Source organism: Lynx rufus, unplaced genomic scaffold (assembly GCF_022079265.1).
Source record: "Lynx rufus isolate CCGP_SWC_20201006 ecotype Redwood Valley unplaced genomic scaffold, mLynRuf1.p SCAF_14, whole genome shotgun sequence".
NCBI lineage: Eukaryota > Metazoa > Chordata > Mammalia > Carnivora > Felidae > Lynx > Lynx rufus.
The window spans coordinates 15,916,788-15,941,874 of NW_025814828.1; the positions used below are offsets into that span (position 1 = coordinate 15,916,788).

General features: G+C 42.9%; 1 protein-coding gene across 1 annotated transcript in view; it reads right to left on the reverse strand.

The window, feature by feature from the left end:
* Positions 1-1,120: 1,120 nt before the first annotated feature.
* The window catches only part of MAP7D2 (MAP7 domain containing 2), a 53,860-nt gene continuing 29,893 nt past the window's right edge, over positions 1,121-25,087 (reverse strand). Inside the window, exons 7-15 of the mRNA XM_047076367.1 lie at positions 23,091-23,359; positions 22,358-22,490; positions 11,594-11,819; positions 10,721-10,825; positions 9,603-9,659; positions 9,083-9,161; positions 7,945-8,131; positions 5,269-5,541; positions 1,121-2,577 (exon numbers count right to left, since the gene is read on the reverse strand). Coding sequence (XP_046932323.1) covers positions 5,292-5,541; positions 7,945-8,131; positions 9,083-9,161; positions 9,603-9,659; positions 10,721-10,825; positions 11,594-11,819; positions 22,358-22,490; positions 23,091-23,359 — 1,306 coding nt within the window. The 3' untranslated portion in view covers positions 1,121-2,577; positions 5,269-5,291. The remainder of the gene's footprint in view (positions 2,578-5,268; positions 5,542-7,944; positions 8,132-9,082; positions 9,162-9,602; positions 9,660-10,720; positions 10,826-11,593; positions 11,820-22,357; positions 22,491-23,090; positions 23,360-25,087) is intronic.

The following is a 25,087-nucleotide window of genomic DNA, read 5'->3' on the forward strand; positions in this document are numbered from 1 at the left end:
CATCAGCCCAGAGCCTGATGCGGGGCTCGAACTCACGGACCGCGAGATCGTGACCTGGCTGAAGTCGGACGCTTAACCGGCTGCGCCACCCAGGCGCCCCCATAATTGTCTTTCTTGAACAATACTCAAGAGTGGAGATGGAGGTCACTCTGTTGTGCTCCAAAGTAACGGAGCCTCAATGCATGTTTAGAAACAAAACAGTTCCTTACACTGGCTTTCCAAATTTAGTTTACAAAGCATGTGATTAACAGAAAACCTGTACATATGAAGAAAAATTCAGAATGTTCACAAAAAATTGCTCTTAGGAGTGCCTGGCAACCACTCTGATCCTGTGGCCAGAGCTCAGAAGACAGAAGCTACTTGTAATGCCACTGTCATAGGCCAGCATACAGAAAGAGTTAGGACAGATACTCCTGTGCACTTAACAGAGGCTTTGTCACCAGAGCTGAGGAGGGCTGTGTTGACTGGATCCCTGGCTTCAGAGACGGCAGCCCAGAAAGTTACCATGAGGGTTCCAACATTCCCATTCCAATATGCCTTTCTGGCTCCTGGTCTTGGCTGGTATTGTCTCTCAGCCTGTATAAAAGCCGTGAATTAGATACAAAAAAAAAAAAAAAAAACAAACAAACAAACAAAAAAAAGGCTGGTCTGGTTTTAGCTTACTGGAAAATAAAGGTCACCATAACCAATATAATTCTGTTTAAATGCCATATTGCTATGTGGAATGTTTTCATAGGTTACACTAAGCCGCATCTTAGCTAGCTAGAATTCCCTCATATCAGTGGTATGAAAGTACATCAACTTTACTGTACTTCGAAGTTCATCATTTCCTAGGGACAGCTCATCACTTAAGCTTATTTCTACAGCTGGCTGTGCTTGGAACTGACAACAGAGAAATTTTAATGAGTCTGACAGGGAAAAGACACCTACGCAGGATTTTTGGGTTTTCTCCACATAGGTTTCAGAAAATCTGATTTGGTTTCAGCACATTTCTTCATTGAGCCTACAGAAACAAACAAAACACTAGCAAGCCATCAGATTCTTCAATGAAAATGTATTTCACATTAAACACAATGAACACATCATGCACATGAGGCATCACCATGGTCACAATGGTGCTATGAGGCACAACAGATCACAACAAAACAAACATTTAGCAAAATAAAACTAAGAAAGATGGTGAGGCATTTTTTGAAAGTCAGACCATGCTATCATTTTCTGTGTGCTTGTCATAAAAGGGATTTCCCCTGATATTCAAGATCAATGGCACTGCATTATCGGAGGCATGTATTTTATTTAATATATACACATACACAAACATACACAGTTTCCATAACTGATAAAGTCTTAAACTGTAGCTGGTTTTAAAAGCACATGAACAAGATTATTATTGAGACTTTTTTTTATCTCCTGGTTGCAAACCTCAGTCAGAATTATGGATCTTTTCCAAACTCTTTACTGTACAAGAGTTTCAAAGAAGTTTTCAAACAAAAAACAGTTTCAAAGGAGGTCATTTTAATCTGAAAGTCACATTTCACCACAAGAAAGAAAATTAAGAAAACACATTATATGGCATAAAACACATGAAGTATACATTCTAGTGTCATTGTCCCTTGTTCAGATATTTTTATGTTGGTCTGTTAAAATGACATGTTGGGTCCAGTTCAGGGTCCCCTTGTTCCAGAGAACTATCATTTTCATTTGAGCCTGCTTTCATTAGAGTTGAGCAAACACAGGAGCAAACAAACAAGGGCCCCAAGGTCCAAGAGAAAAACGATAGCAACAACATGAAAACCAACCACCTGTGCATGAGCCCCACAAATCATTCAAGCTTCCTTCAGTCCAAAAGCTACTCGATGGCTTGGATATTTTAAGGGGTAACAATGACAAGATCCTTGCTAGATTCAGGTGCCCAAGTCTATAATAAAATGCATACGTGAACAGAAATCATTCCACATTGCTTAATAGTTTTCTTAATCAACCAGACAATATTATTCTGTCAGCCCCCCAAGGAGTAATATGGGGCAACGCATTTTGCAGGTGGCTAAGCTTAATAATAAGAAACAGCTTGATAGTAACTTCCAACAAATAAACCACAGAAAGGGGGAAAACCCTCTGGAATTTCTTCTAAACACAGACAGGGAGATAAGCAGCCCAAGTTCAGTGTAAGTTTAAGTAGAGTTTGAGTCAATGTCTAGAATATTTACAGGAAAAGACATCTAAATGTTTATGTACTCCAACTTTGGGAATAAGAATGGTTATAAGGTGAATTTCCAACACAGAATCACCTGGGTTATTCAGAGGATCACTATGATAATAAAGTAGTATAGGAAGCACTTTATCAGCAGCTGAAGCTCATAAATAGAACTGTAACATGAAACTTTGCTAAAGCCCAACAAGGCCAATGTTTCAAGGTTTCGACCAAGAGTGGCCAGTGTTTGACATACTAACTAGGGATACAGTTACATTTTCATCTAATAATTTGGAATCCAGTGATTTAGGACAACAGAAGCTTCTTCAGAGGACCAGCAGCTTGGATTTGACTACCAGCAGCTTCATGGGCTCTCCAAACACCACCTGTGTCAATCCAAAAACAAAACCAGATGAGATGAATGAAGAGACCACATTGTACCTATTCTTTCTCACTAAAATGATCACTCTGTCTGGAACTTTCTACCTTCTTGATAATTATATAGCAGTATCTTTCAATGGAAGAGCTTCAGCATTTTGGGTGGGACTATTCTATTAGGTGGCCAAATTTTCTGCAGGATACTTAATGTCCCAAGCTCTGCTTTCCAAATGGTATTGCTGCCCCTAGCCACTGTGACAACAAAAACCAACACATTTTAAGATTTCAGTGCAGAACTTATTTTAACAAGCCAAATGCAGTCAAAACAAACAACAAAACACATGCTTATTTATGTTCACTTGTATCCTATCCTTGATTTTAAGTTTTTAATTCAGTTAACATACACTGTTATATTAGTTTCAGGTGTACAATATAGTGACTCAATACTTCCATACATCACTCGGTGCCCATCAGAACTGGTGCACTCCATAATCCCCATACCCTATTTCCCCCATCTCCACCGACCCCTGCTTTCCCCTCTGGTAACCAACAGTTTATTCCCTATAGTTCAGAGTCTGTTTCTTGGTTTGTCCCTTTTTCTCCTCCTTGCTCATTTGTTTTGTTTCTTAAATTTCACATGTGAGTGACATCATATGGTATTTGTCTTTTTCCGACTGAGTTATTTCACTTAGCATAATACTGTTTATTCTAAATGTTACCTGTCATACATTCCCTTTTACGTGTCAAAGGGCCACAAGTGCTTTCCTAAGAACCGAGAGAAGTGAACTCTTAAGATGCACTATCTACAGCTGATAGCTGAGCACAGGAAGATGTATGCAAAATACAGTTACCTTTGGCCATGTGCCCTCCCCAACCTGTTTCCTCATTTGATTTTATTTACTTAAGTAATCTTGGGGCGCCTGGGTGGCGCAGTCGGTTAAGCGTCCGACTTCAGCCAGGTCACGATCTCGCGGTCCGTGAGTTCGAGCCCCGCGTCGGGCTCTGGGCTGATGGCTCAGAGCCTGGAGCCTGTTTCCGATTCTGTGTCTCCCTCTCTCTCTGCCCCCTCCCCCATTCATGCTCTGTCTCTCTCTGTCCCAAAAATAAATAAAAACGTTGAAAAAAAAAAAAGTAATCTCTGCACCCACTGTGGGGCTTGAACTTATGACCCCGAGATCGAGAGTCACATGCTCCTCCAACTGAGCCACCCAGGTGCCCCAAAATAGACTACTTTTTTAAAATAGGCTCTATGCACAACGTGGGGCTTGAACTCACAACCCCACGATCAACAGTCGTGTGCTCTTCTGACTGGGTCAGCCAGTCAGCCTGTGTTTCCTCATTTGAGAAAGAGAAAGATTGGACTAAATCATATCAGGCATCGAAGCTGTGTTATAGGAGTGGAGCCTCATAAGAAACGAAGTGAGAGAATGCTGAGAATATAAAAATGTTTTCAAAGTCTAAAGTGGGAGGACAACTGGAATTAACTTACGAAAGGATTTGATGATAGATTCTAATTATGTTTTCATTAATTAAAAAACAAGCCCCAAACTGAAGTAAATCCAATGTAAGGCGTGTATAACTAAATTACACAAACGCAGAGTGTTTATAACCCACTTCGACAAGAAAAAAGGCCAAAGGTGGGGAACAAAACCTTCAGGACACAAACTTCAGCTCTCCATCTGCCCACTCCCTCCGTGTGATCCAAGAATAGATGTTTGCTTGCAAAGATTCCAGAATGGGTCAAGAGAACAGCAAATCATTTGACCCAATGCTCATCATTATATATCAATGACTGCACATAGAATGTGGAATGTCATTGAGTAAAACTAGGGGAGAAATTCAATTAATACCACCTTGTACCACTATTACGGTATTCTCTTTGCCTCTAAAAATGGTGCTACTCCAGATAGATGGTTGGTCAAGCTTGTAGCAGTGCTTCTCAACACACACACCACATACCCATCCACACACCCCCAACAGCAGGGTGGGCATGGAGGGGTGTGGCACTGAAGGCTCTCATACAAAGGATTCACTTGAAATCCATCCCAATTATTGTGTGCGCTGCAGTATATACCATATACAGGTTTCCTCCCATCTGAAAGAATGTTCCTATGAAACCTTTTGTAAGCAGAAATGCCACAAGGTGAAGAAGCAATTAATTACTACTAACTCATATGGAAAAATTTTTGAGTGTTCCCAGACCCCCAAAATAACCTCTTAGGCTTTTCTTTTACCTTAGGATATATCTTGCTAATGGATGTGCAAAATAATATGAGAGAAAGCACAGATGCTCGCAGACACAGTGCAAAGCTATGGCGGCTGAATGCTGAGTGCAGCTCTCAGGAAGGAGTTTGACGGAGCCACTGTCCCCGTGCAGGGTGCATGCTGCCTCTCGAACAGCTCACTCCAAGACAAACACTGAAGGCTGTTTTTGCATTTTGCCTTTTTTTTGTAAAAGTGAAAAATCTCTTTGCACTACTTTCAGTTAATGCAAACAGGTAGTAATGCAGGTCTTTCATAAACTACATTTGGCATAATGTTAAGTTTTGAAAAATGAGTGATACCTGTATTCATATTCACATTTGTATTTTTCAAATTAAAACTGACCATTCAGGACACCGAGTGATGTTTATCCCATCTTTACAAACCCCACTTGGAGAGGTATAAATTTAGACTATAATCAAAGGACCGGACTGTACCTTTCATTAAAGAGATGTATTTGTCAACAGAAGGTGTTCAGAGTATTTTCTTGGCCAGGACTGTTAAATCCTTCAATCAAGTTTTTATTACAGTCATCCAGGCTGAGATTTTCACTGGATCGCTTGGGGTACATGGGCGGGCCAGTGAAATCTAGGAGATCTTGAAGTGCTCGGGCATTACCAGTTCCATTTTGGTCCAGAGACACCCCAGGAATCATTTCACTTACTGGTGAAAATTCTGGGATGGAGATAAGCTCTTCCTTTGAAACAGGACTGGGATGGGGGGAAGGGAGGGACAGTGAAGGAGGGAGGCAGAGAAAAATATGAAAATTAATTCTATTTACAATATTCTGTTACACTACTTTTCGAGAGAAGATGGATTTAGAGACAAAGCTGGTGTGAAACACACTATAAAAAACACAAGTTATTTCAAATCTGAGACACTGAGAGATAGAAGCCCCCCTCCCAAGGAAAAACAAGGGAAGTGGACTGGGCAGGGCTGTGAAGGCCAAGCTCACACTGCCCACAGGAAGAAAGAAAATAAAAACCACAGGTACCAGCACTCTACTGCAGAGAAGCCAACCACTTCCAAAACCTTCAAAATGGGAAACCCAAACAGAAAGCAAATGTTAGAAGTTAAAACAGAGCTGAGGAAGGGCCCTAATGAGCACCAGGGTTCCTGGTGCTGTTTCTCTTTAGCAGTGCTACCTTGGACAAGCTGTTTTTCCTCCCTGCCAGCCGCAGTTTCCACTGCTGTACAACGAGATGAACAATCATTTCTCCCTATCGGGGTTCCTGTGAGCATGACATGATCATACTGAGGAAGTCTGTGCAGCCTGCAGTAAATGTTCAGTTTAGGTGGGGGCCATTGTTAAGAAGGACCCCACCATGCACCCAGTCACCTGCAGAGCAAATCTCTCCCAGGCTCCCTCTCTAAAGTGAGGCCCCACTCTACCCTGACTTATCTAGCTCCTGCCCAGTGGGTGTGGCTCTCTCTCTCTCTTCAACCTAGAGATGGAAGAAGGAGTTTCATAGCTGTGTCAACCACAGGCCTAGCTCAGATGAGGTGGGCTGGGATGTGAGGTCCTGACACTGGGAGTCTTTCTTAATAGCCAGAGTAAGGTTGCTGCCAAGTTTGTCTGTTCTTTTCTTCCTTGATAAGATCTGAGAGAAGAATCTACAAAAACCAGCTGAACTGAAGAAACTGAGAAAATCCATTTCCCTCACACTCAACCTAGTTATGAGGCAGTAGAAGACCTAACACCACTTGTGGTGGCTGGAGCCTGGACAAACTGCCCCATTAGCAGAAGCACCCACCCTATCTCCACCTTGCCTCACCTCCATTCCCTGGCCTTCAACAGCTGGTCAGATCGTGAGGAGGAGAAAATGCTACAAGCTTGGGTGCAACCTCCAAGAGTCACCTTTCTTTAAATGCAGAGGTGGCCACAGGAGAACTCGGAGTACACACTGAGCCCCTTCACTTTCTTGAACCCTGGCTGATGCTGTGTCTTATCATCTTCCCCACACCCAGAGACATAAGGAATAAGTAGAGGTAGGTTCAACACGGGGAGGGGGAGAGATGCTGTGTTAATGTTTAAGATGCCTCTGCTGTTTCACCCTAGGGCCTAAGGAGACGGACAGCAATGGAGGCAAGGGTTGTCTCCATAGAATTTGCTCTACTGATGATGGGGTGCTGGACCCTGGGTTTGTACATATCTGGCTTAAGGCCAGGGTGCACAAGCTAGGACATTTACAATCACTGTGCCCTAGGAAAGACCCTCCTCCCCAGACCCCACCCCCAAAGAGAAAGCTGAGAATTCACAGCCAAGGAGAAAAGGTTAACCTCTGGCCACCTGGAGCTCTGGCAGAACTTTTGTAAAACACTGTCACTGCCTCCTGGCTCAGATAGCTGCCCCCACTCCAATTGCCCTGTCCAAGGCTCTCTGTTTCAGTGTCTCTGTCTCAACCACATGCTAACTGAATTTGCCTTTTGTCTGAGATTAATTTGTCAGGTGAATTGTTTAAGATTTTAGTATCTGGAATCAGATTAGATCTTTTATCAAGTCTCCAATGACAAGACTACTTAAACATAAGACACTGGACACAGTGAGTCCTGTTGGTGCCCCACTCAGACCCCATTGATGTGTAGGCGCATCCGTCTCCCAGCTGCACAGAGAGCTGGCTGCTAATAGCTCATAGCTGCCACCCTTTCTCTGGACAACTGCCTTTGGCTGACAGGAGTCCTATGCCCACAGAAATTATAACTGCATCCCTACCTTGGGTGACCACACTCAATGGCTGATGGGTAGAGTGGCACAAAGGCTGCCTCCCTTAATCAGACCACCCTCTAGTGGAAATTCATCCTTCAGAGCTCCCATAGGACCAGCTAAAACAGAATCCTTGCTTAGTGACTTCCCCTGCTTCATACTCCTTCCCACCCTCCACATGCTTGTGAGAACTCTTTCCCGATAAATCCCATGCCTTAGAATACCTGTCTCAGGCTCTACTTCTAAAGAACCTGACCCAACACACTAATATACCACTGATAGCTTTTGTGAATGGCAATCAAACCTCCTTTAGTTGATTTAGGTATGTAAAAGATGAAAAAATCAACAAAGAGGCAGTGGAGGTGTTTGCAGAAGAGATGAGGCTCACATGCAAAATAAACCAGCTTACCTCACATCCATAGACTGAACTTCTTCAGTTGAGTCATCCAGGCTGTTTGATTTCCCATCAAGGGTGTCTAGATGAACAAGTCCCCCAACTGGTTTAAGCCCATTAGAGAAAACGTCTCGAGGAAAAGTTTCTGGGGCAGTACGCCCCACACCATTAACTTCCTGGCAGGTGTTCAACCCATTTATTTCTGGTTGAGAACAAAAAGTCATTCTGTTAATCATAAAATACCAGAACAATGAAATAGCAGGGGAAATATATATTGAGACAATTAATTTAATCCTCTGCTTTACCAACAGTCCAACATCCTTTTGCAAAAAGAACCCGATGTCATCAGCTTCAGAGAGAAAAGAAGACAAATGACATCATCAGTGTCTGTGCAGGGCTCATGACCCACCCAGGAGGCTTGGTGTCATATACTGTGCAGGTCCCCAGGCTCTGTGTAGCATTTTCTTGGGACCCAAGGCAAAGGAGAAATGTAGAGTACCTCTGAGATGGACGTGCCTTTCTGACTTTGGCTGCATTGATATATTCACATCTAAGGAGGGGTTTTCTTTGAGAGAGAGAGAGAGTGAGAGAGAGAGAGGGAGGGAGGGAGAGGGAGGAAAAGTGCAGAAAGAGAGAGAGCATGAATGAGAATCCCAAGCAGGCTCCACACTCAGTGAAGAGTCTGATGTGGGGCTTGATCCCATGAGCCTGGGATCATGACTTGAGCCTGAATCAAGAGTTGGGACAGTCAACCAACTGAGCCACTCAGGTGCCCCTCACATCTAATGAGTTTTAAGTATACATGAGAGAGAAGAGCTGGACTCTCCAGCTCTCCTGTCTGGAAGACAGGAGAAACCACTGTAGAATAGCAGAATCGGTTCTGAATAGAACCTGATCAGCTGTTAACCTCCCTGGAAACTAGCATGGGACTGCAGGTGGCCAGCTTCCTGTGCTGGGACTATTAAAGTAACCGAGGACCCCAGAACTTTCTGACAGACCTGTACTGGAGATGGAGACTCCCCCAGGAGGAAAACTACATAGTACCCTTACAGGAATAATGCTCTTAAGACCCACGGGTGCTCATCCCCGCAGGAAGTGCTTTGAGCCCTCACCTGCTGAAAGGAAGAACCCAAGAACCAGCCTTCACACTCACCTATTTTGTTCGGGACAACTGGTTTTATCTTATTTTCCACATACACAGGCAAGTGAAGCTCTACTTTTGGGTCTTCTTTCTAAAAACAGAGGGAAGGATGACTTTACATACAAAGACAAGCACTTTTGAAAAGCATCAAAGGATATTCAGAACTGTGCTGAACCATCTGCCTATTCCATGCTAATTCTTTGAATCTTCTGGGCTTATTACAAGTTAACTGTATTTCCCTTATCAACATGTCACCATTTTCTTTTTTATTCATGGACTACTGTGCCTCTCTCTGCATCCACAACCCAACTTCTCAAATTTTTTACTACCACCCTGTCTCTGAAACTCCTCTCTTAGACTCCTCTTTCCATCCAAGTACCTGTAGCCTCCTTAATCTAGCCAGGAACAAAGCAGGAAGAGTTCATTTTTTCTGGCTGTTCCTCTCCAAGACCTACAATTCCACTGAACATACTGTGCCATTCTTTTCTCCTCAGTCCATAAACTATCAAAATGGCACTCTGTGAACACCTACCTTCACTTCTGGAGACACATCACTCTTCCTTGTTCTCTTCATGATTTCATCTATTCTCTGGAAACCAAAAAGGACCAGGTAAGAGGACTATAATACCAAATAAACATAAAAGCAGCTGGGTCTAAATGCGATTTTACATATCTCAGAAAACTCGTAAGAGAGAAACGTCAGGAGAGGATAATGAGTACAGAAAGGTTTCTATTGGTTTTGCAGATACACACCTCTGCCCTATGGACAAGGTCAAATGCTTGAAAAGTGAACTAGTATTTAGAATCGACATTCAGTTTATATCCCACCTTTTTCCTTCCTCTCCTTAGGTTACCTAAAAACAACAAATCACTACCTGCCATTCTAGAGGATCACCCTAGAGAAACTGAGGGTGAGGTGCAGGTCATGAGGGGATGCCAGAGATTGGTCTCCTAGCTCCCAGACCTAATTCAGTACAAAGCTTAGGCTGGATCTAGGACACCACGGGAATGGAGCTTTATTTATAATCAGCCTCCTTAAACCCAACTTTATCCCTAATTACATTAAGTGTAAATGGACAAAAGCACCCCAATGAAAAGCCAAATACCATCAAACTGGATTCAAATAACAAGTCCTAACTTTATGCTGTTTACAAGAGACATACTTGTAAGGAAACACATAGGTTCAAAGTAAAAGGATGGAAAAATATTTACGATGCAGACAGTGAACATAAAAAGGCTGACAAAGTAGAAAAAAAAAGTCTGACAAAGTGGACTTTAATACAATTATTAATGGAGATAGAGATACATTAATGATAAAAGGGTCAATTTAACAGGAGAATTTAATAATCTGAAATATGTATTCACCTAACAGTAGAGCTTCAAAATGTTTAAAACAAAAGTTGATAGAACTGGAAGGAGAAATGGATAAATCCATAATCACAGAGAGAATTTTTAACACTCTTCTCTCAGTTACTAAGAGAACAAGATGACAGAAAACCAACAAAGATACAGAAGATGTGAACAGCACTATCAACAAACTTGACCTAATTAGACAATTCTAAGATCACTCTACCCAACAACTGCAGAACAGAACTGGATTGATTTCCTGTTCCTGCCTCACCCTAACTCCTCCTGATCCTGAGCCCTTACCTTCTTCCTCTCCAGGCGCTCCTGCTCAATCTGCAGCATGATCTGTTCTCTTTCTAGACGCATCTGTTTAGCTGCCTCCTGGGCCTTTGCTTCTGCTGCTTCCTTCTGATAGAAATAGGTAAACCAAGGCATAAGCTTTACTAAGCTGAGAAAACACTGTAGTGGGATTCCCTGGGATATGCATGTGTTCTTCTACCTTATCAGCTACCTCAAAGTAGATGTTGTTCCAATATTCAGTGTGGATTTACACAGCCTGCTCTATGATGTAGCAGACACGGCTGGGCCTCACTCATATACTCTGGGTTCACCATGCAAATTACCTGCAGACAGTTTCCATACTGCCTGCCAAGGTTTTTCTGTGTCTGAGGGTAGTCTCTGGCCATGTGCACATGGCTAGGTGTTTCAGAAAGTTAATTACCCAAGGAGTGACCTTCAACCATGAGAGATAGAAGTTGGCAGATAAACAATCCAGTTTCCTCACCCCTCAGAGAGACAATTCTAAGGCATATTCCACAGTCTCTGAAAGAGTCCCAAAGGCATTAGCTCCCAGTGGTCCACAGTAAGCCACTCATCAGTGCACTTATACTGGCTTTCCTCTCACTCTCCTACCAGCTTGCTGGGATCTTCTCCCAAATAAACTCCTGGCACCCAAATTCTCATCCCAGGATCTTCCTTCTGGGGAATGTGAACTGACATACAGCAAACATTACAAACTTCACTTTTATTGCCCAAAGTAACTCATATTTAATAATCAGCCCAGTTAGTTTAAGAGAAAACTTCAAGCAAACATTATGAATCATTCAAATTTAACTAATTTTACCTAATATTAACTAAAGCTCTTGAGGAGAGTCCATATGAGGACTTATACTATACCTGCTTTTCAATCATGGCTTTTTCTTGCTTTTCTTTTTCTTGTTTTTCCTTTTCTTGCTCTTCTTTTAACAACAGCTCCTCCTTGGCCTTCCTCTTAGCCTCCACTTCTGCCTTTCTTTTTTCTTCCTCTTCCTGCCGTTTCTTTTCCTCCTCCTGCTTACGGGCTTCCTCTTCTAGGCGAAGCCTTTCCTCCTCTGTCTTTCTTTTCAATTCCTCTCTCTCCAGCCTTTTGAGAACATAACTGTTGTTAGAAGATGATGACATGCTCAAAAGGCAAACTGCCAAAGAACTGTGTGCCAACAGGAGAGCATAACACATGGCACACAGACGTGTGAACTTGTACTAGCATCCACTCAAGAAATTGACTCATCCTTCCCGGAAAGCAACTTCAGTCTATACGTTATAAAAAAAATTAACCAGGGTTGACTTTAAATTCTGTTACACAAAGAGTAATGATGTACTTATTTGAGAACACACCATAATGAAGACATAAATGCTCCTTAGTTAATCTACGAAAGAACACAGTCCCACCATTCTTAATGACAATTCTTTGAAAAACTAAGTGAAATAAATATTTACACCTAATTGAAGCTGAAAAAAAACTAGAAAAGTCTCAATGGCTACAACTGTGCCAGTTGGCAACTTAAAGAGCAGTGACTATGTGCTCAATAAGTTTACTTTGGGTTCTAACTGCTGTGTTAGTTCTGAAGCGGCAAGTAGAAGAAAGTATTCAACAGAACTCTTATATTTAATATAGAAATTCAAACATCTATTTCTCATTTGTATTACCAATATTTAAAAATCTTTTAGCTTTTATTCTTTGCTATATGAAAATTAAATGACATTTAGACATTTTTCATCCACAGACGAACAGTTGATGATATAATGCTAAAGAGCTCCAAGCAGTGAGAGAAAACCCTATGAAGTCTAAGCAGTTGTTTTTACATTTCTAACATTCTTCCTAGTCACAAGTGTGTCGCTTTCCTCATCTATGAAAAAATGTGAGTAATCATACTCATATTGCAGTGCGTTAGTGAATGACAATGTGACATATGGGCAAGATCATGACTGTACCTGATTGTACCACTCACTGTGTGCCCCTTCCTTGGAAAGTCACTCAACATTTCTGATGCCCATTAAAAAAATAATAAAACAGGAATAGCTATACTACTGGGTCCATGACATCATTGTGAGAACTAAATGATATAATGGAAGGGAAGCACTTGGCACAATACCTGGCCCTAAGAAGATTCTCAAATGCACGCCCTTGTAAGCATATCTATAAATCTGTATGCTTTTCAGATATCACCTTTATACAAAAGCAGGGGTCACTAACTTACTGGGGTATTGTTACATTTTTATAAAAAGTCAGGACTTAAAAAGGATATCCTGCAGGAACTGTGGAGGCAATTAGCCTATATGTCACCAAAGAAATATTTACATTTTTTAACGTTTATTTATTTTTGAGAGAGAGAGTGAGCATGAGTTGGGGAGGGGCAGACAGAGGGAGACAGAGGATCCAAAGAAGGCTCTTCACTGTAAGCACAGAGTCTGATGTAGGGCTCAAACTCACAAACTGTGAGATCATGACCTGAGGTGAAATCAAGAGTCAGATGCTTAAATGACTGAGCCACCCAGGCGCCCCACCCCACCCCCGCCAAAGAAATATTTTAAAAGGTAAAGAGATACATAGAGACATTAGCCCAGGACTATAATAGTATGTAACATATTCTATATTTGCCAAGACTGTGATGCCTAAAAGCACTGCTGGAACAACGGAAATTATTAACAAATATTCTAGGGAACTCTGGACAAGAGCATTATGGGGCCTGATCAGAAAGAAACTCCAGTTCTTAGATTCCTCAATGGAAGACTAAGTATGTCTAATACAAGATTATCAAAATGTCTAAATAACAAAGTTTATCCTAAGATTAAACAGGACACTATTTTAGTTCCTAACCCTCACCTGATGAGATGGTTTTAATTGTCCCCAAGGAACTAATACATAAAGGATACAGTGTTTATGAATTAATGCACAAGCTACTTCATCTTTAGCTTCAGGATCTGAAAAGCGTTCTGCTTCTTCTGTTTCACCATGAGGACTTCAGAGGTGCCCAATGCATACACAAACAGTAAGTAACACATCCCCTTGGGCTCCAAAGTCTCCATAATCTCTATCATTGTGCACAACACACATTCCTCCTCCCCACAGGCCCATTAGCTCTACCTTGTCCCTCCTGTTACAGACAGAATACCCTCCATTAACCAAACTCTGCTTTCCCCAAAGTAGGTCAAAACTAGCTTCCCGCGTGAAACCGAGTCCCTCAATATCCTCTCCAAGGATGAGTATTCTTTATCTGCTTAAAAAAACAGACAACATGGATTTGGTCATTTCTCCACAGTCATGCTGCTGCAGACTGCCCCACCCCCTTGCCCTTGCCATCATTACCAAGTTCCTTCTGGAGTTCACAACTCCAGAACTGCATGCAGTTCTGTCACCCCTCTGTTTTTATTCCTGTCACCTACTCCAAACCCATCCCCCTTCCTTGCCAGGGAGAAAGTACCAAAAACCTATGCATCATGGTCATCATTCAACATTTAGCAGATGCATCCTTTATCCCTGTCACTGGCCGCTGGTGAGGGTCTTGCACATCTCTGACACATGCTCAGCCTTGAACTACTTACTCAATCTGTGGGCAAGGATGGGGGTTTTGCTATTCTCTCCTGTGTGCTTAAAAGTTTTCATTAAAAAAACAAAAAACAAAAAACAGGCCTTCCTAAAGAAGGAAGAAAGAGCTCAGATACACAACCTAACCTTACGCCTTAAGGAGCTGGAAAAAGAACAGCAAATAAAACCCAAAACCAGCAGAAGACAGGAAATAATAAAGATTAGAGCAGAAATTAATGCTATCGAAACCAAAAGAAAAAAAAAAAACAGTAGAACAGATCAATGAAACCAGAAGCTGGTTCTTTGAAAGAATTAACAAAATTGATAAACCACTAGCCAGTTTGGTCAAGGAAAAAAAGGAAAGGACCCAAATAAGTAAAATCAAGAATGAAAGAGAAATCACAACCAACACAACAGAAATAAAAACAATAATAAGAGAATATTATGAGCAATTATATGCCAATAAAACGGGCAATCTGGAAGAAATGGACAAATTCCTAGAAGCATATACACTACCAAAACTAAAACAGGAAGAAATAGAAAATTTAAACAAACCCATAACCAGTAAGGAAATCAAATTAGTAATGAAAAATCTGCCAAAAACAAGAGTCCAGGACCAGAAGGCTTTCCAGGGGAATTCTACCAAACATTTAAGAGTTAACACCTATTCTCTTGAAGGTGTTCCAAAAAATAGAAATGGAAGGAAAACTTCCAAATTCTTTCTATGAAGTCAGCATTACCTTGATTCCAAAACCAGATAGAGACCACACTAAAAAAGAGAACTATAGACCAATTTCCCTGATGAACGTGGATGCAAAAATCCTCAACAAGATATTAGCCAACTGGATCCAACAATACATTAAAAAAATCATCCACCACGACCAAGTGGGATTTATACCTGGGATGCAGGGCGGGTTCAATATCCGCAAAACAATTAACGTGACTCATCACATCAGTAAAAGAAAGGACAAGAACCATATGATCCTCTCAATAGATGCAGAGAAAGCATTTGACAAAATACAGTATCCTTTCTTGATAAAAACCCTCAAGAAAGTAGGGATGGAAGGAGCATACCTCAAGATCATAAAAGCCATATATGAACGACCCAACGCTAATATCATCTTCAATGGGGAAAAATTGAGAGCTTTCCCTCTAAGGTCAGGAACAAGACAGGGATGTCCACTCTCGCCACTGTTATTCAACATAGTATTGGAAGTCTTAGCCTCTGCAACCAGACAACACAAAGAAATAAAAGGCATCCAAATCGGCCAAGAGGAGGTCAAACTTTCACTCTTCACAGATGACGTGATACTCTGTATGGAAAACATAAAAGATTCCACCAAAAAACTGCTAGAACTGATTCATGAATTCAGCAAAGTTGCAGGATATAAACTCAATGCACAGAAATCGGTTGCATTCCTATACACCAACAATGAAGCGACAGAAAGAGAAATCAAGGAATTGATCCCATTTACAGTTGCACCAAAACCCATAAAATACTTAGGAATAAATCTAACCAAAGAGGTGAAAAATCTATACACTGAAAACTATAGAAAGCTTATGAAAGAAACTGAAGAAGACACAAAGAAATGGAAAAAGATTCCATGCTCCTGGATAGGAAGAACAAATATTGTTAAAATGTCAATACTCCCCAAAGTAATCTACATATTCAGCGCAATCCCTATCAAAGTAACACCAGCATTCTTCACAGAGCTAGAACAAATAATCCTACAATTTGTATGGAACCAGAAAAGACCCCAAATAGCCAAAGCAATCTTGAAAAAGAAAACCAAAGCAGGAGGCATCACAATCCCAGACTTCAAGCTATACTAGAAAGCTGTAATCATCAAGACAGTATGGTATTGGCACAAGAACAGACACTCAGATCAATGGAACAGAATAGAGAACCCAGAAATGGACCCACAAACGTATGGGCAACTAATCTTTGACAAAGCAGGAAAGACTAGCCAATGGAATAAAGACAGTCTCTTCAACAAGTGGTGCTGGGAAAACTGGACAGCGACATGCAGAAGAATGAACCTGGGCCACTTTCTTACACCATACACAAAAATAAACTCGAAATGGATGAAAGACCTCAATGTAAGACAGGAAGCCATCAAAATCCTCGAGGAGAAAGCAGGCAAAAACCTCTTTGATCTTGCCCGCAGCAATTTCTTACTCAACATGTCTCTGGAGGCAAGGGAAACAAAAGCAAAAATGAACTACTGGGACCTCATCAAAATAAAAAGCTTCTGCACCGCGAAGGAAACAATCAGCAAAACTAAAAGGCAACCGGCAGAATGGGAGAAGATGTTTGCAAATGACATATCAGATAAAGGGTTAGTATCCAAAATCTACAAAGAACTTATCAAACTCAACACCCAAAAAACAAATAATCCAGTGAAGAAATGGGCAAAAGACTTGAATAGACACTTCTCCAAAGAAGATATCCAGACGGCCAACTGACACATGAAAAAATGCTCAACATTACTCATCATCAGGGAAATACAAATCAAAACCACAATGAGATACCACCTTACACCTGTCAGAATGGCTAACATGAACAACTCAGGCAACAACAGATGTTGGCGAGGATGCGGAGAAAGAGGATCTCTTTTGCACTGTTGGTGGGAATGCAAGCTGGTGCAGCCACTCGGGAAAACAGTGTGGAGGTTCCTCAAAAAACTAAAAATGGAACTACCCTATGACCCAGCAATGGCACTACTAGGCATTTATCCAAGGGATACAGGTGTGCTGTTTCGAAGGGACACATGCACCCCCATGTTTATAGCAGCACTATCCACAATAGCCTAAGTATGGAAAGAGCCCAAATGTCCATCGATGGATGAATGGATAAAGAAGATGTGGTATATATATACAACAAAGAATTACTCGGCAATCAAAAAGAAGGAAATCTTGCCATTTGCAACTACGTGGATGGAACTGAAAGGTATTATGCTAAGTGAAATTAGTCAGTCAGAGAAAGACAAAAATCATATGACTTCACTCATATGAGGATTTTAAGAGACAAAACAGATGAACATAAGGAAAGGGAAACAAAAATAATATAAAAACAGGGAGGGGGACAAAAGAGACTCATAAATATGGAGAACAAACTGAGGGTTGCTGGAGGGGTTGTGGGAGGGGGAAAGGGCTAAATGGGTAAGGGGCATTAATGAATCTACTCCTGAAATCATTGCTTCACTATAAACTAATTTGGATGTAAATTTTAAAAAATAAAAAATAAAGTTAAATTATAAAAAACAAAAGCAAAAAACTTCATCTTCCACACCTGAACTTCCCCTTCTTTGATCTGCCCTCAACCTGTCCTTCAGCACCTTCTCTCCTGACCTGCCCTGAGGAGTGCTGTGTGGTCACTTGCATCCGTTCCCTCTTCTCTCTCAGTGTCCCAGGCCTCTGACCTCCTTCTGAACATTGTGGGGCTGGCATGGAAGCCACTCTGCTGCCCAGTTCCAAGCCTGGGTGGCCTCCCTGACCACTTGCGCCCCTCCTGGACTGCCAGAATTCATGAGAGTAAGGCCCACACAAGGCTGACTGGTCAGCTGGTCCTGGCCTCAGCTGCCACTCCAACCTTTTACCCTCATTTCTCAGATCCTTGTGGAAACAGTCTGAACTTCTACCTTTTCTCAGTCTTCAACATCCTCTTTAGTTGATGGCATCACCAACCGCTTTCAGACAAGATTGGGGTCACCTGATCTGGGCTTCCTTATCTTCTCTTCTCTGTGGCACTACTGGTCAGAAAATTTCCCCTTTCTTCCTCTGCTTAGATGTGAAAGACTATAAATGCCACCACTTGTGCTATGAATCCCACGGCCTCCAGCACCTGTGTTCCTCCCACTATCCCCCTCTCTTCCTTTCATCAGCTCACCCTTAAACATGTGCTTTTCCATGGCCGGCAAACACTCAGGTCTCAAGCATCCCAAACAACTCTCCTCCACCCCCCCCCCACCTCCGCTCACAGCCTCCTAACATGCCACTGATGTTCAGAGCCTCTGCCCTCTCACCTCCAAGCTGGCTCATGTCTCCACCCTTCTCCATGGTTTCCCTCTAAAATCTCAGCTCGTCTTCTAACCTTGAGACCAACAGCCTTTCCTCAATCTTAGCATATTGTGCAGGTATAGACAGCATTAAATGTTCCTCCTGCAAGACCTTGCCACAGCCCTGCATGTGTGAGGCTGTGTCGCCCTAGCTCTCCCTTCCTGCCTCGACTGCTGCTGTATCCATCACCACTGTTCTCCAGTCCCAGGCTGTCTGGTACTTTCCTTTCTCGCTACCCACATGGTGCTATGCAAAGCTTCCTATCCTGGCAAGAGAGAGGAAAATCAGCTTGGGGTCAAGGGTATTGCTCTTATTTTTACCTACGCCCCAGGCATTGACTCCATTTCCCATCATGTGGATGTTTCATGGGCACTTTAAACTTGATTTATATAAAATCAAATGGATAGGGGTACCTGGGTGGCTAAGCTGGTTAAGCATCTGACTCTTGATTTCAGCTCAGGTCATGATCTCATGGTTTGTGAGATGGAACCTCAAGTCAGGCTCTGTGCTAACAGCATGGAGCCTGCTTGGGATTCTCTCTCTTCCTTGCTCTTGCGTGCATGGGTGCTCTCTCTCTCTCTCTCTCTCTCAAAATAAGTAAGTAAACAATAAAAAAAAACCCAAATGGATAGTTGTTGTCCTCTAAAACCAATTCCTTCTGTCCTTCATTTATCTTTTATTGGGTGTACCATTCTCCTAAGTCCTTAGAATCAAACGCTAGCATTGACTTTGAATGAACCCGTTTCTGTTGATTTGTGCAAGTCTGCAGACTGTAGCTGGACCACCTGTCTTGAATTCACACTCACTTTTCCAGGTCCATCTTCAACATACTGCATTAGCCCTTGCCTTCTCTTAAGCCGTGCCTGCAATGGCTTCTTAGTTGGGCCTCTTTCTCCTTCTCTGCTTTTCTCATACATTTACTGAGTGGCAGTACCAGTGGTCCAAAGACTGTACCCCAGCCTTTTAAAGGTGCATACTAGGGGGAAGCATGCCTATGAACAGAGAAGGCTATGTTAGTCAGCTGAACGGCTGGGCTCAGGAAGGGTAAAGAGTAGGTGAGTTCAGTTCTCTCCCAGGTGCAGGCCAGAAAGGCTACAGAGAGGGAGCAAGGCTTGACCTAGGTCTGCAGAAAGGAAGATGTGTCTGGTGAGAAGAAGCAGGAGTCCACGTGGAGCAAAGGAAAAGCAGAGATGTAGAAGTGTGGCACCACATGATCGGGGCATGTCAGGGAGCTCTGCAGGCTGGTACCCAGGTTGCTGGAGGCAAAGGGACACGTGGTGGCAGGTCATGGCCATGAAGGGTGGGCACCATCCTCCTGATGGGTTTAGATGGCCTATGTGGGCAGGGAATTGCTGGTTTACTAAAGGATGGGAGCAGGACAATGACACTTATTTGAGAACAGTCACTGGGGACCCAGTGTAGAGAGTGGACAAACTCCTGCTCTGAGCAGAGAGGTCAGCTGGGATGCCACAGACAAAGTCCAGATGAGAAACAAGAGGCGCCAGAGCTCAGAGGAGAGGAATGGCTGGAGGGAAAGGGAGAGGAGAGAAATGCCAAAGAGGCAGCCCAGAGAGACCTGACAAGTGACCTTCTGACAAGGTCAAAAACCTGACATTTGAAAACGAGGAGGAAGGGGAGGAAGGAGTTGAGAGCTGGCGCTGAGACTTCTGATTTTGGTGCCTGGAGAAATGGGAGTACAGAGCTTATGAAAGGAAAAGGAAGTATGGGAAAAAACAATAACGTCTACTCTGCACATGTTAATGATGAATTTGAGATGCACATGGGACATACTCAAATGAAATCATAAGGCATTTGGGATGTTCTCTAGACCACTGCTATCCAAGAGAACTTTCTGTGATGAGGGAGATGTTCTAGAGATTTGTTATCCAATATGGTAGCTACTAGCCATGTAGCTATTGAGCACTTAAAATCTGGCTAGTACACCCGAAGAACTGAATTTTACTTCATTTTAGTGAATTTGCATCTTGGTAGCCACATGGGACTAGAGGCTATTGTAGCGGACAGTGCAGGCCTAGCAAGACACTGGGCCATAGGCGCAGATTCAGAGGTCACCACTGTATATGTGTTAGAGCCTCCCTTGTACCAGGAAGTACTGAAGGTTTACAAAACAAGATGAAATTAGCTTCAGAAACAGATGGTAAATGAGGCAAAGGGAAAACGAGGGTAGAAGGGAGATGAGGACACAGTTGGTTTAGCACACCAGATGCTCAACATGAAACTGCTGTGTGAAATGTGAGCCGAGGAAAATGGCTGATCAAGAGGGAGGACCGTTGCTCAGGGAGGACTTGTCAGGTGAAGCTGGCCAAGGAGTGAGGGCTGGGAGCCCAGGCAACAAGTGAGGGGATAAGGGGCAGACAGAGGAGATGGAGAAGGAGAGGCCAAACAAGCAAGGGCAATCTTGACAAGGTCAAAGTCAACATAGAAATGGATTAGGAGTCTGGCAATTAGGAGGAATGGTGAGCATGAGGTCTGAACATGAGTTGGGGAAATACAGACGGGAAGTACAATCAGTTCTTTCAGGAGCTGGACTGTACAGGAAATGTGAGAGAGAGAGGATGATCGCTGGTAAGTAAAGAGCATCATCTTCCTAAGCATACAGCCACAAAAACGTTACTTCCTGCTCAGAACCTGCAATCACCAAGGCCTGTCATTTGAGGTCCTGAGATTCATCTTTACCTCCTGTGACCTCTCTTCACACATTTTATGGCCCACTCAAACCAGCCCAAAGACACCACTCAACAGAAAGATCTGTCACTGTTGACCAAAAGGCTGGAGGTGGGAAAATCATCAGAAGTAGAGAATCTGAAGAAAAGACAAGTTAAGACCGAGCCCCCACCCTTAAAAAAAATCAGCAAACCTGTATTTAAAGATCACAAAAGATTTGCCAAGGTCACTTAAGGATGAAGGTTATTCTATTATTTATCACTCTGAATTGAGTACCAGTCTTGAAGTGGTGCAGCATGGCTTGCTTCCTGTAAAGCTAATTCTCTAAATCACACTGGACTGTACTCTGTGATTATCCTGAAAGCTTCCTTATCAATTTAATGATAAAATCTACCTTGTCTTCCAACATGCATTTTTCTCTGAACACAAAGATCAGAAAACGCAGAACTGTCTGTACTCTGACCAAGTGCCCTGGTACTAACAATGCAGTGGTTCTCACACTTTGGTGAGCTACTGAAACAGGATGGGGCCTAGGACTGTGTGTTTCCATTGCCTTCCCTGTACAGTTTTGATACCCCCCCAAAATTTAGGAACCACTGCCATGATGTCTTCTGTCATACTCCAGGATTGGAGTCCCTGTACTTTGTTGCTTGTGGATAATGATGTCAGCTTCCACCCCATCTAGCGGCCTCTGCTCCAACCCTCCTCCTTCTCACCTGGGGATGCAAGTTAGGACAGTTTAAGGAAAAAAACATGATTTGGAAAGCAGAATCAAGATCTCTCCATCTGGAACCTTCTGTCTTGAAGGAGAACCTCATTTCATGAACTAAGTCCAAACTCCCTTGATAGTTCTATGAGGTCTGGCTGGTTCTAGAGTCCAAGAGGAGAATGGGAAGCCATTGGTAACATTTAGATCCAGGAGCTAGGCAGGAGTTTCCAGGTAGTCTTAAAAGAGCAAAGTTCCATCAATGTTAATTACATCTAGTAGAAGAAGCAGTCTCCTGAATACCTGCCACGCAGACCTATTTTCTGTTAATCTTTTGTCAATACCCAAACTCTAGAAACAAAGGTAAGTTGCTCTTTCTACCACAGCCTTTTTTTTTTATTTGAGAGAGAGGAAGAGAGCCTGAGAGAGTGTGTGTGCATGAGCAGGGGAGAAGGACAGAGGGAGAGGGAGAATCCCAAGCAGGCTCCATGCTCAGTGTTGACACAGGGCTCGAGCCCATGACTCTGGGATCACCGACCTGAGGTGAAATCAAGAGTCAGATACTCAACCAACTGAGCCACCTAGGTGCTCTTCTACCCACAGCCTTTTACAGAAGATAGCAATGAAACTCTGAACAGCCCCATACCTGTCCTGTTCTTCCTTCTCCAGCCGTTCCTGCTCCTCCTGCTCTTTCTGTAGCCGGGCTTGTCGTCTCTTTTCAGCCAGGATCTTTGCAGCCTCTCCTGCATCAGTGGTGCCTGCCGTGGGCTTCCCTGAAGCTGCATCGGAGGAAAAGATCATGGGAAATGAAACAGTGATTGCACTCACATGAGTAAGCTGCCACTTGGAAACAAAAAATCCAACCCAATGGGTCATGGGAAATGCTGCCGGGACAAGCACAATCAGCCACTGACAAGTTGCAATGGGCCGGCTATGACCCTGAATGCATCTCCCAGTGGAGGGTAGTGGAAAGGTGAGGAGGAGAGACATGGTGGCTGGCACAACCCACAGGAGCCACCACAGCAGTGCCACTCTGGGTGAACTCACTGCATCTAGCACAGAAGCTTGAAGGACTGAAGGAAGACTTTCTCTGTGGGGAGTGCAGATGCTAGCTGGATGCAGCTCAACACCCCCATGAGCTTCCAAAGCCATGACCAGTGTCAGTCCCTCCTCCAGGGGACCCATAGGAGACCGAGGGGAAGGACTCAAGGGCAATGTGCAAGTCTGAGGAAAGAGCATGAGGTCATGAAGTTGTCCCAGGGAAACATCTCCTTCCCTCCCTCCTTCTCTCAAACATGAGACTCCCATGTGGATCCGGGCAGAGAGAGAACTAGCTTGGAAAAGCCAAGCTGCGGGCAGCATCAACAAGAAGGACCTACCTCCACTGCCCTCGGTCTTCCCTCCTGTGGCCAAATGCTTCTCTGTGACATGCTTGTCCACCACGTGCTTCTCTGGGGCTTCCTCCCCATGCAGGCCAGCTGCCTGCTGGGCCAGGGCACCCTCCCTTTCTTTATTGCTCTTCTCTTTCTCTGCTTTCCTCTTGGGTGTTTCCTGGCTGGGAAAGGTGGGAGAGCGGTACTTCACAGGAGACCCTGGGTATGGTGGCTTCACATTCTTTGGAGACTGTGGATATGCTTTTGAAGTTGTCCTGGAAAACCAAAAACATGCCCAGACGATGACTACTGGGCCTGACCAGAGAACCCTCCCTCTGTTCATAAGATACTTGGTTCCAAAAAGCTGAACAATTTCATCCTTCAAGAAGAACAAATGGAAGGCTTAGCACACACTCAAAAGTCCTCAAAGTACCAACACACTGTAACAGGAACATATGGAATCTACAAGGTATCCCTGGTGGAAGGGACACGATTTTAGGAAGCCCAGCTGGTAATGCCATGTCGTGACCTCATTTAAGTCTGACTGACAATGTAAGGATAAAATGTGAGGCATTGTCATACCACTTTTCAGTTGAATACTAGGGTTGGATCTGGCTTCAGCATATGGCAATGGATGAGCTGGCTCTTTTTTTTTTAATTGTGGCAAAAAACATGTAACAAAATTTACCATCTTAGCCATTTTTAAGTGTACAGCTCAGTGTCATTAAATACACTCACAAAGTGATACAACCAACTATCACCACCAGCCATCCCCAAAACCACATACCCATTAAACACTAACTCCCTATGCCTGCGTCCCTCAGCCTCTAGTAACCACCCTTCTGTTTTCTGTCCATAGGAATCTTACTATTCCAGATACATCACAGAAGTGGGATCATATAGTATATGTATCCTTTTGTGTTTGGCTTATTTCACTCAACATAATGTCTTCAAAGTCCCCAGGTTCTTTTTATAAAAAAAATTCACCCATCGCTTCTCAGCCTTTTGGCTAAGATCAAGTGTATAAAAAAAAAAATTCACCTTTAATGAAATATGATTGATAACCAGTTCCTTTTTAAATGCTGAGGAACAAACTCAGACAAAAGGTGGGGAGAGGAGGTGTCTTTCTTTTGAGGTTATCAAGGTTTAAAAGAATCTCTCCTGTTATTGGAAAGATGTGAAAGCTGAGGACAAGCCTATTGTCACTCAGGGAAATAACACTTTGTTAAAATGCAGGAGCCTATGGGGGAGACTGGGTGGCTCAGTCAGTTAAGTGTCCGACTTCAGCTCAGGTCATGATCTCGTGGTTCATGAGTACAAGCCCTGCACTGGGCTCTGTGCTCACAGCTCGGACCCTGGAGCCTGCTTCAGATTCTGTGTCTCCCTCTCTCTCTGCCCCTCCCCTCCTCTTGCTTTGGTCTCTCTCTCTCTCTCAAAAATAAATAAACATTAAAAAAACATTTTAAAAAATGCAGGAGCCTATCTTATGTCTGTTGAAGGAGCTTCAGAAGCTGGGTTTACTCAGATGTTTGCTCAAGGAGGTAGCATTTGCAGAGTTCCTTTATGAAGAACATACAGTAATCTGTATATAAATTATAAATTGTCATTCTTGATCCTGTAGCAGATTGAACCATATGAAACTGCCAATATTCAAGTGTTTTTGATCTATGAAAACAGCAAGAAAAACAGCCATTCAACATAATATTAAAGGCCCATTTATTACCACAGGCTTAAAGAGTTATCTGATCAGATCCTGGTGGTAAGGGAAAACTATGATTAAATCAACACTGTACTTGGCCTTCAGCTGAAAAATCCTCAAGTGGTATGCGGATTAGGTAAGATACAGGCCAGTTTTCCAATGACGCTCTCATGCTAAAATGCCAACTCTGAGTGCCCAGGAAAACATCTTCTCTTAGTAAAAGCCAGACTGAAGGCCACACAATATTGTGATCACCTGACCTGATTAATACAACTTGAACCTGATTTGAAATTTTTTAAAATTT